The 12,646-nt window shown below is 38.9% G+C and overlaps 1 protein-coding gene and 1 long non-coding RNA gene across 2 annotated transcripts in view; one reads left to right on the top strand and one right to left on the bottom strand.

Moving 5' to 3' along the window:
- Window positions 1-12,646, top strand: part of LOC309508555 — a 320,760-nt gene that overhangs the window by 199,514 nt on the left and 108,600 nt on the right. The gene's annotated exons all lie outside the window — the stretch shown is intronic.
- The window catches only part of dhx36 (DEAH (Asp-Glu-Ala-His) box polypeptide 36), a 74,477-nt gene that overhangs the window by 18,741 nt on the left and 43,090 nt on the right, over window positions 1-12,646 (bottom strand). The window contains exons 15-17 of the mRNA XM_082182885.1: window positions 3,412-3,555; window positions 946-1,063; window positions 21-119 (exon numbers count right to left, since the gene is read on the bottom strand). Coding sequence (XP_082039011.1) covers window positions 21-119; window positions 946-1,063; window positions 3,412-3,555 — 361 coding nt within the window. The remainder of the gene's footprint in view (window positions 1-20; window positions 120-945; window positions 1,064-3,411; window positions 3,556-12,646) is intronic.

A 12,646-nucleotide genomic window follows, 5' to 3' on the forward strand; every position in this document is an offset into this window, starting at 1 on the left:
TCATATTTTTATCCTCTTACCAGGTCCACCAGGTGTGTAATGGCCAGCTCTATAGCTTTGTCTGATGGGGGATCCAAAGTTTTCCGCAGGAAACATGCAATAGGGCCCAACTTCAGTATCTGTGTGAGAGAGAGAGAGAGAGAGAGAGAGAGAGAGAGAGAGAGAGAGAGAGAGAGAGAGAGAGAGAGAGAGAGAGAGAGAGAGAGAGAGAGAGAGAGAGAGAGAGAGAGAGAGAGAAAGAGAGAGAGAGAGAGAGAGAGATGACACTATTACAAAATGTACAAAGTACTCAATCTAAACACATACAATTATAATACATAATATAAGATGAAGGCTTTGTGTGTATAAATGAGAGTGAATGTTCATCAGGGCCCTGCTGTACCACTGAGCAGCAGACAGAACTGGTACTGGGCACCCATATGGAGATGAAAATGAGCAGTAACTGACACAGCTAAAAGGCATAGTTACACGATTACACTGGCTCTCAGATACAATGACAGTGATTAATGTCCCTTTTAATCCATTAGTTTGTTTGTGTGCTCACTTATTATAGTCACCGGAGACTATTTGTGAAACCTCTGCCTTCAGGCCCCATTAGAGCCAAACAGATACCAGGGAAAGAGGTTGTGCGTGTGTAAAGAAGAGAGTGTATGTGTTGGAGAGCAAGAATGAGTTACTGGTGGAACTGTTCAGTCCAGTTTCTCTCTCTCTCTCTCTCTCTCTCTCTCTCTCTCTCTCTCTCTCTCTCTCTCTCTCTCAAGTTTCTAAGCATTTTAAGAGCATACACACCTACTGCTGAGTAGACACACCAAAAGCTGTGTAGTGTGGCTCACAGATAGCTAGATCGATGGATATTTTATTGATCTCTAAGGGGAAATTCAACCATGCATTTTAGTGAAATATAGTATGCACAGAAACACACAGACGGAGCCTTTGATTGGATACCTTTACTTGCAAGCAAAGCTCTTCAAGTGGAGTGCGTTGGATCTCAGGTAACTGGTAGTTATCCAGGAGGCTGGCCCTCAGTCCATTATACAGGTGATAACATTTCCCTGGAGACACTCTGCCCAGACACACACACATACAAAACAAAAGGGACACAGGAAATGCAATGTCACACTGCATCCATTAGGAAAGTCTCTTTGATGAATGCAAATTGCTACTGGCTAAATGTAATCGAGAGTTCAATCATGCGTACAGGTAGTGTACAAAAACATTTAAGCCTATTTTTTTTTTATTAATTTAGCAGACCAAACGAAGATATATTATATAATAAAATTATATTGTATTAGTTTAAAATAAAAACCTGTATTTGGTTATACTTATATAACATTTTATTTTATTTGAATATACTGAACTGAATTCTGTAATTCTCATGGATGGGGAGGGAGAGAAAGATAAGTAACAAAGGTAGACAGATTTTTTTTTCACATTTTCTGCATTTCGGCCAGTCTAAGCTGCAATGTGGCTCAGACTTTACGCCGATAGTCAACGGTTTGTCTATGTAAGACTAGTCAAAGCTGGCTGATGTGAAAGTCAATTTGCTTTCTCATGAATAATGCAGTGCTATGGAGTTACTGTGGCAACGGGGCAGTGCGTGTGAATGTGCACAGGTACAATAAGAGGGGGTATACATTTGGGTATTTGTGAACAAGTATGAAAATGAAATGGTTTGTCAGAGCCTGTGCTGAGCAGTAGGGCAGATTCATGTAGATGTAAAACTAGTGACTGACTTATTATCTCTCTTTCATACAAACAAACACACTCTAGATCACTGTCTAAAAAGCATGAGTCACTGTGCCAATTTAAACCCCAACATGTAGACACCAGACAAAACTGCACACACACACAAAGCTTCAGTTTTTCAATGCAAACTAAACAACAACATCAAAAACATCTTTAACATATTCCCAATTAAAGTAGATTTACAGTCCATTTAGAGTAAATAGACACAAAGAGAGAGAACCAAACAGGATTTACGTATATGTGAGGAATGTGGCCTTCAACTTCAAGAAAAGCCAACAGGAAGATTTTCTTTTTCTTTTTCACTTTCCTATCAAATGACTGAGATAACAAAAGACTGAGATAACTATGAAGCTATTCAAGGCCACATCTTTCTTCTCTGTGTGGACTTAAAAAAAAAAAAAAAAACCTTGAGAGAAGCACTGTCTCGACAGAAAAAATACTAGTCAGAAATGAAAAGACCTGAGGATGTGAAAAGATGAACGGAGAAGTGTTATTAGATTCAGAATAAACAGGGTTTGAAATTCGATCATTATTTACTCACCCTCATGTTAAAAACCTATATGACATTACTTCCGCAGTGGGAAAAAAATTATTCCACAAAATAAAAGAACGTTATGCAGGTTTGGAATGACATGGACTCATTTTTGGGTGAACTATCCCTTTAATGTTAATCAAATAACAAAAGAAAAGGAGAGAAAAAAATCATTCACTGTTCTTGACTAACTTTTGTAGCTTTTAATACGAAACAATGAAGATTTAATTTATAGAGTGAAAACTGTATATTTATCTATTATGTTTTTTTATACATTTGACAAATTGATTAATTTTTTTTTTTTCAGATAAATAGACCTACCTGAAAAACATTAAGCACTGTTTCATTTATATATTTGTTTCATTATATTCATTTGTCCTTTCGCTGAATTAGTTTTTGCTGTGATATCAAAGTTGGTGTTGAGAATAATACAATTTAAAGTTTTGAAAGTCTAACATTTTGATATTGCAACAACCTTATTTCAAGCAAAAATAACTATATTGTGATATATAGTTATTGTGAAAAAAAAAGACTCATATTGTGATATAATAATTTGGTCATATTACCCACCCCCCTACAAATAGCACAAGTCATATGGATAAATTTTTTTATGGTTTTAATTTTTTTTTAAATAATTTTGGTCACTATGCACTGTCAAAAACTGCTGTATCGATTATAACCGTCGTTTTCTACAAAAGAAAGTCAAGTCAAGTTTATTTGTATAGCGCTTTTCACAATACAGATTGTATCAAAGCAGCTTCACAGTATTAAATTAAAATAATACAACAAAGTTTGTTTCTTTGTACTACAGAATGAAGCAATATGTGGATAAATTAATTTCTTTAAGTTTTATAAAAATTCACTGTGGAATGGAAACTAAAATCCAAAAATAGTGTGATACGAAAAAAAGAAAAACTTAAAAACAATTTTATCCCACAGAATTTCGGTGATACAAGCATACACTGCATATCCTCCTAAGAGGTTTGACATTCTTCCACAGGGTGCAATTCCTACGACTGAAATTGGTTTTGATACTTGTGAATGGATTGAGAAAGAGCTGCTGATATATGGATGGAATAACATAAAAATGAGGATAAATGAGGGGAGGGAGAGAGAGGGAGAAAGATCTGTACCTGCCAGCACGGCCCTTCCTTTGTTTGGCGTTGGCTAAGCTCACCCACTCCGCTGTCATGGTCCTGATATTGTTCTGGGTGTCAAAATGAGTTTCCTTAATCTTCCCTCCATCGATCACATACACAACATCATCTATCGTAATACTGAAAGAGACAGAGTTTAAAAGAGAAATATCACAAGGTATTCATGATGACACGGGAGTAGAGATGACACTCTAAAGTCAAATTTGGCTAAATTTATAGTCTTAATAAATGTCCCTGGTAATGATTCATTAGGTCACATTATTCTAAGAGGGGGAAAAAACTGTTCTTGCCATCTGAAACTTTTCTGCCTATAACAAAAGCCAATAATATCATGTGCTAATGTTTCCTCCCCTCGCCCAAGAATCCAAACAAATGCCAAAGGATAAAATCAAGTTGAGTCTTGCGTTATTTCTCACTGAATATTCCGTTTCACTAAGAAATGTGTCTCTTACAGTCACCATGACACCAAATAGTAATTTCTTATTTTTTTTATGGAATACTGCAGTGTTTATTATAAATGATTTATCCATGCACATATTTATTATTATTTTTAATAATAGATCAAATTAGATTTTGTAACATAGGAGAAGAATCCTAAATCCTAATTTTTTTTTTGAAAAATCCTAAATTAACTTGTCAGATCTTGACTTAAGATAGAAAGTTTCTGTAATACCGTAATACACCCCCTGAACATTTTCAGAAATGGAGCCATTGCAAAAATGGCGACCATTTTGCTTTCCGCCATAACTGAATTATGCATTTTGTATTATATCTCCTGAACCAAACATGATAACATGGAAAATGTGATGTATACCCCTATGTTTTGATGGTCAAGGATTAGAATGATACCATATACAACATCATAAATTGTTCAGGTGAATACTCATTGGTGAATTCATTGACGTTGTGAGAAGGATTACAATGAAATCTCAGTATCTGAGAATCATCTGAAGCTGGGGCCACACTAAAAGATTTTTTAAATCGTATAATATTTTCAAAATGTCAGAGACCACAAACATGACGATAAAAATTCATAGATTTATCCGTTTTGTTCCTCTAATGTGTGGAGTGCTCCAACATGAAAACGGGAAATCTCGCAAAAACTCTCGAATCAAACATGAAGTTAAACAAATAAACATGGTGGACGACTGGCAAGAAGAAATGGTCCTTATAGTGTATGGATTGCTTTTTAAAGTGCCCCTATTATGCTATTTTAAAGTCTCCGAATTTTATTTTGGAGGTCTCTTACAACAGGTTTACATGCATCAAAGATCAAAAAAGGGTTTCATTTTCTCAAAATAAACATTGCACATCACCACATTTTTCAAGGATTCTCAAACGACTCCCTCCTTTCCCCGAGCTACTCTGCTCTGCTCAGTTTGTTGTGATTGGTCTACTGCGTACAGCGCGTGTCAAAAACAAAAATGCCCATTGCCAAAAACTGAACTTCAGCTCCATCCGGAGGCTTCCTACAGCTCACCGATTGTACACCGTAAACTAAAGACAGTAACGAACGATGACGTCGATCTTACCATATCAATCTGAGCGCAAGTCTGAAGATGAAACATTGGAAGAACTAGTCATTCAAACCGAACCTCCATTACAAGGACGACTTGAGCAGGACGTTTCTCAGTGATGCACTACTCAGTTTGATGTACATTACGCAACTGTAATTCCTCACCATCAGCATTAACATGTGTATGTCCATCAAAAAAACGATGTGTATTTTTCTAATTTATTCCGGTGAACATGTGGGAACTGTATCAATAACGGTGCACACATTAGCCGAGCTCTAGCGCAAATGACTGATGTAACATGAACATTGGTAAAACAAATATTGCTCCATACTTTTCTCTTTACTAATAGTAGTAAAAACAACTGACGATCTGCATTAATAGACACAGTTTTAGGTAATAGTGGACCACAGCTGGACCATATACATCAACAATTAGTCATACTTACAAGTTGTTTGATTGGATTGGATTGCTCGTCTGCCTCGTTGCTCCTGCTGCTGCTATTGCGTTGGTTTGCGTCTGTAAGCTTCGTATATCTTTCTGTTTTGAATCATTATTTACTATCATTCCTTGTTGTTTATACTGCTAAATATAGCTTACTTAACATCACACATTAACCTGACATCGCTAGCTTCAGTCTAAATCATTATTTGTAGCACAACAACCTAGTAATTCGCTAGCCTGTTAGCGTGCCATCCGTCTGCTCTTTATTTATTTTTTCTCGCGCCTTTTACGAGTTCATCAAACAACTTAGGTTAGTAGGATCAGTCAGTAAATACGGTGAGGCGCTGTGGTCGCGGGACAAAACACTGCTCTTCCGTTCCGATTACAACCTCAAATAGATTCTCCCCACTCAGTGAAACACCCAATGAGAATCCTGTTGAATGTTCCCTAGTTATTGCCGATTCTATTACACGGAACGTGAAAAGAGAGACACAAGCCACCATAGTCAAATGTTTGCCGGGAGCCAGAGCGCCTGACATCAAAGCAAATTTAAAAGTGCTGGCTAATGCTAATCATAAATTCTCTAAGATTATTATTCACGTCGGCACTAATGATGTTCGACTCCGCCAGTCGGAGATCTCGAAAATTAATGTTAAAGAGGTGTGTGAACTCGCAAGTACGATGTCAGGCACTGTAATTTGCTCTGGCCACCTTCCTGTTCGCAGGAGTGATGAGATACTTAGTAGATTGTCCACACTCAATGGCTGGTTGTCTAAGTGGTGTCCGCAAAATAATATAGATTTCATAGACAACTGGAAAAGTTTTTGGGCAGACCTGACCTGTTGAAAAGAGCTGGTATTCATCCCTGAATAGGATGGTGCTGCTCTTCTCTCTAGTAATATGGCACATAGTCTTACTGTGCGTTCACACCGGACGCGAATAGCGCGTCAAATTCGCGTCTAGTTTGACCACTTTGTGTTAATTCGCGTGTCAGAGGCGAAAGTTTCGAAACCCGTTGGCGGCCATCTTTTTTAGATGTTTATCGAGCATTAGCGTTAGCGTTATTTGAGAGAGTCACCGCTCGTATATGCTCTGGAGAGCAGAAACAGCTGCGTAGGGGACATCGTCGCTGTACTCGAGTCCACCAGACCCTCCGGAGGGTTTCAGGAGTTTCACAATTTGGTCCAGGAGCTAGGTTTGGTGGACCTAACGGTGAGGACGCTGACGAGGACAGCATAGGCTGTATAAGGCCTCGGCCTCGAGTGGTCGCTGCCTGACAAGCCCGCGCTGTAGAGCCCGGCGCGAGGTTCACCCTCGCCCGCACCCACCTAATCTGTCATTTATTTTTGTTTTGATAATAAATGGAGCCAGCCTCCAAAAGAGAAACCTGTCCTGTGATTTTTTTTTTTAGTTTGTATACACTAAATTGTGTTTGTTGTCTTTACATTAGATTAATAATGTTTCATATAGATATGGAATAAATTGCATTCAATACAAAATCTCTCATATATTGAAATCGAGTTTTTATGTGAAAGATTTGCTTTGTTGTGCATTTTAGTCATATTACAAATTAATTTATTGAGGCCAAACATAAAATAACATTATAAACTGTCACTTCACCACGTGACAGCAGCAAGCAGGCTCCTGATTGGTTAACGCGGCGCGAATTGACGCAGATTTTTCAACTCGGGTGGCAGACGCGAATTCGCGTCAAACGCGTGAATGCACAAAAGCACTAATAAAATCATTCGCGCTTAATGCGCCAGACGCTCAATTCGCGCGAACTTGACGCACGAATGAGGCGTATTCGCGTCTACCGCGCCGCAGGAATTTTTTTTACGCGCGTAACGCGTCTTTGCATTGACTTAACATTGAAATCACTCGCGCCTGACGCGCTATTCGCGTCCGGTGTGAACGCACCATTAGAGCTCAAACATGAATTGGGGCTCAGGTCAGGAAGCAGACAGACTGGCTAAACCGACCGTCTGCCAGCTGTCTCACGTCACCAAGGTCAGATAAATCCCATCACATAGAGACTCTTTCACCTAGATATCATCATACAGAAACTGTGTCTGTTCCCCGAATTAGGACATACAAAAAAACTTCCAAACCCATCTAAGGGTAAAAATTTTATTGATGTTCAACAAATAAAAAACAGATATAATACAAATGAGCAAATGATAAAGCTTGGGTTGCTTAATATTAGATCCCTTACTTCAAAAGCACTTATTGTTAATGATGATTACAGACTATAACCTACATGTGCTGTGTTTGACAGAAACCTGGCTAAAACCAAACAATTACATTACTTTAAATGAGTCCACCCCACAAGATAACTTTTATAAACATGAACCTCGTCTGAAAGGCAAAGGGGGAGGTGTTGCTGTAATTTATAGTAATATTTTCAGAATTACTAAGAAGTCTAGTTTCAAATATAATTCTTTTGAAGTGTTGGTGCTTAATGTAGCAATATATAGTGTAAATGATCAATCATGTTAGAGATTTTTGCTGGCTACTGTATACAGGCCACCAGGGCACCATACAGACTAATTGTTGGTGATTTTAATATACATGTGGATAATGAAAAAGATGCATTGGGATTGTCATTTAAAGACATTCTTAACTCTATTGGAGTTAGACAACACGTGTCAGGACCTACTCAATTTAGTAATCATACTCTAGATCTAATATTATCACACGGAATCAATGTTGATGCCGTTAATCTAGTCTCGTGTAAACTTCATTTAGCCAAGGCTGCAAAGCCGACTCCGTGTTACAGATATGTTAGACCTATCACTTCTGCCACTAAAGATTGCTTTATTAATAATCTTCCTGATCAGTTTCATCATCTCAGCATCCCAGATAGCTTAGAACTCGATATTGCAACAGAATTTTTTATTGATCTCTTTTCAAGCACTTTAGACACAGTTGCTCCATTGCGCTTAAAGAAGATTAAAGAAAATAGTCCAACGCCGTGGTACAATGAGCACACTCGGGCCCTTAAGAGAGCAGCCAGAAAAATGGAGCGCAACTAGAGGTATTTCGGATTTCATGGAAAGAAAGCTCGATTGCATACAGAGAGGCCTTAAAAGCTGCTAGATCTGCTTATTTTTCAACCCTATTAGAAGAAAATAAACAAAACCCTAGGTATTTATTTGAAACAGTGGCTAAACTAACGAAAAATAAAGCTTCAAGCCCAGAAGTTTCCAAGCAGCACAGCAGTAATGACTTTATGAACTTCTTCACTTATAAGATTGATAATATCAGGGAGAAAATTATAACTATGCAAACGTCTACTACAGTATCGCATCAGGGAGTGCATTTTAGTCTCCCTAAAGAAAATTTTTATTCATTCATTGCTATAGAAAAGGAAGAATTTACTAAACTCGTTAAATCATCTAAATCGACAACATGTATATTAGACCCTACACCGACTAAGCTACTGAAAGAGATGCTTCCAGAGGTCATAGATCCTCTTCTATATATCATTAATTCATCTTTGTCATTAGGATACATAACAAAAACTTTTAAGCTGGCTATGATTAAACCGCTTGTTAAAAAACCACAACTTGATCCTACAGAATTAGTCAATTACAGGCCGATCTCGAATCTACCTTTTCTGTCAAAGATACTAGAAAAGGCGGTATCCTCACAACTATGTTCCTTTTTAGAAAGAAACGCTATCTGCGAGGATTTTCAATCAGGATTTAGACCGTACCATAGTACTGAGACAGCTCTCATTAGAGTCAAAAATGATTTGCTCTTATCATCCGGTCGTGGTTGTATCTCTCTATTAGTGTTACTCAATCTTAGTGCTGCATTTGACACTATCGACCACAGCATTCTTTTAAATAGACTCGAAAATGATGTTGGTATTAGTGGAATTGCATTAGCATGGTTTAAATCATACTTATCTGACCGTTATCAGTTTGTAGCAGTAAATGAAGACCGTTGCTGTTCACTCAGTACATGCTACCCTTGGGAGATATCAATAGGAAGCATGGAATTAGTTTTCACTGTTATGCTGATGATACTCAGCTCTATATTTCTTCAAACCCTGACGAAACTTACCAATTCACAAAATTAACGGAATGCATAGCTGATATAAAAAACTTGATGACTAGAAACTTCCTACAACTTAATTCAAAAAAAAAAAAAAAAGAGATTCTGATTATTGGACAAAAAAAATTTCCTCTACGTAATAATCTAGAATACTGTCTAACACTTGATGGCTGCTCTGTCAAGTCTTCGTCGTCGGTTAGGAACCTGGGTGTGCTCTTTGGTACCAATCTTTCATTTGAAAGTCACGTGTCTAGCATCTGTAAAACCGCATTCTTTCATCTTAAAAATATATCTAAATTACGTCATATGCTCTCAATGAAAAATGCAGAACAATTAGTCCAAGCGTTCATGACATCAAAGCTAGATTATTTTAATGCTATTATAGGTGGTTGCACTGCACGCTTAATAAACAAACTACAGCTGGTCCAAAATACTTAAAATACTGGTTCAAAAGAGTACTTACCAGAACCAGGTAGTATGACCATATTAACCCGGTTCTGTCAACACTGCATTGGCTCCCTATTAAACATCGTATACATTTTTAAATATTGCTGATCACTTTCCAAGCAATAAATGGTTTAGTTCCCCAGTACTTGAGCGAGCTCATAACGCATTATAGTCCTTCACGTCTATCGCAATCTCAAAATTCTGGCCAGTTGCTAATACCTAGAATATCAAAATCGACTGCTGGCGGTTTATCCGAGGTTTACCGCAGTCCGCTGGATCCAGGCCGTATCCAGATCTGATGAAGGACCTGCGCCTGGACATGATAACAACGCAGTCCTGAAGTGTCAATCAGTTCCTCCCTGTTTACTGAAGTCAGCTGGATCCCGGCCGTATCCCGATCAGATGGTGGACCTGCACCTGGACCCATCCATGACGCATCCCTGAAGTGCCAGCCTCACCAGCCCTGGGAAGGCTTCATCGACACGACCAATCTGACTTCTGACCTGTAATGCTGCCTGGATCATGATCATAATCATACACTGTTCGCTCGTTGGCCTGAGGAGAACTGGCCCCTGACTGAGCCTGGGTTCTCCCAAGGTTTTTTTCTCCATTCTGTCACCTGATGGAGTTTTGGTTCCTTGACACTGTTGCCTTGGCTTTTGGCTTGCTTAGTTGGGGACATTTAATATTCAACAATATTATTGATCTGCCTTACTTAAGGTGGACGATGACGCAATTTTCTTCTAGAAACAAACTTTGTTGTATTATTTTCATGTTATCACTGTGAAGCTGCTTTGATGCAATTTGTGTTGTAAAAAGCACTGTATAAATATAGGTGACTTGACTTGTGAGTCTGAGGAGCAAGTTGGTCCAAATAAGCTGGGTACTGACCCATCTTTCTAGAGCAAGTGGTTTTGCGAATCCTGCATTGAACTCCGAGATTTGAGAAGCAGTTGTCAGTAAAATGAAGGGAACACAGCAAAAGTTTGGGATTATACTGCTGTGGTATCGAGGTAAAGATGAATTTTAACCACTGATTCTTCACTGCCTCATCCTTTGGAAGTGAAAATAAACCGAATTTACTTTCACAGCGGAGAGCAGAGCGTCTTGCCACATGATAAGCTACAGCTACAGCAAGATGTCCTGTCCATGCAGAACGTAGTCGGGCATTATACAAATGTAGTAAGTTGTGATGTATGAACTTCGCGAAAATAGATTTGAACTCCAGACGACTCGTTTGAGCGGTTCAGAGTCGACTCTTTATTTTGAGATAAACTAACTTTATATATGATGCACTTTCAGCTTTAAAACTTTGCAGACAGTATGAAAGCTAATTTTCAAAAATCCATAACAGGAGCACTTTAAGCCAGGGACACACCAAGCTAGGAGTAGGCCGTCGGGCAACGTCGGGCAGTTTTAAAGCGTTGGCCAACTTAGTTTTTCCCTAGTCAACACAGTCGGCTTTCATCAGCGCTTGTTCTTTGGCGTCGGTTGGGTTTGTCCAAAAAAATTTAAAAAATAAATAAATAAATAATTTTTTTTGATGAAATCGAGGAGACGGTGTGACCATGACCTTTACATGTTACAGCATGAGCTAGAGCGGAGTCTTCCGTCGCTCGCTTTCTGATTGGGTATAGTTTCGTTTTACGTGATATCTCCATTGCATGTGCACTTTTGTTCCCCCCACACAACAGGATTTCTGATTCGATTTAAGAACGGGGCGGTTCCAACGTTCTTCAGAGCAGATTCAGTCACTCTTAACACACCTTATACCACAGGAAAATCTGATACGATAATCTGTAGAACCATCAAGATAATCGGGACTATACCTGGCATGGTCAGGAGGGGAGAAATTGGTCCAAAATCACCTCGAATATCTTGTAGTGTGTACCCAGCATAAGGGTGTCTCTGAATACAGACGACATGAACAGGCCAAAAGTGTCCAGCTGAAATTCAAGACATGTGAGTTGGTTGACGTCATTGAGGAAATGGGAAACCCCTTCGTAGAGGACAGCAACAACCTTCTGAAGCTGAACTCAAGATAATTAGCAGACCTAGTTGTTGTGGATGCTGTTCAGGTTGCAGAGAGGATGGGCCAAGAGCAGTACAAATTCTTTATTGCAGAGAAGATGCAGGGCACGAAAGACATCACTGTCCCTTTGAAGAGGAACAAGAGGACAGTCCAAGACAAAACTTGCTGAAAAATGACTGTGCACTGTTTTCAAGACTCTTTATTGCCTGTCAGACCCATGTTGGGTACCTAGAAAACTTCTTCAAAAAAGAAAATCAGGCCTACCCTGCATCACTCTCACTTCATGGTGGACTACGCTTGGGAAACAAGGCTGATCTGCCTAGAAAACAGTATAAGCAGTGCCCCAGACAGTGCCTCACGTAACAGTGCCCCAGACAGTGAGGTCTAAATCAGCAGCAGAAACCAGGCGTAGCTAAAACCTCCAATGACTTTTCCAGCAATATCTTCATACCTTATAACAAAGAGAAACTTGAAAGGGTCAACAGAGTGGATATTGTATGGGACTGCTATGAAGTTAACAGCTTAAAGTCCCAGAAGCGGGGAAAGGGGACAAGAACAAGAGTGGATGGAAAAAACAAGTTAACAAACCAACTGGAAAGGCTTCCTGAGAGTGGAAAACAAACAAACAGAGCTCTTTTACTTTCTGACAAGGAACCTTGTGGAAATGTTGACTACCAAACAAGTTGTTTAGACATGCAATTATCTCACCCAC

The sequence above is a fragment of the Leuciscus leuciscus genome (assembly GCF_965113295.1).
Source record: "Leuciscus leuciscus genome assembly, chromosome: 10".
NCBI lineage: Eukaryota > Metazoa > Chordata > Actinopteri > Cypriniformes > Leuciscidae > Leuciscus > Leuciscus leuciscus.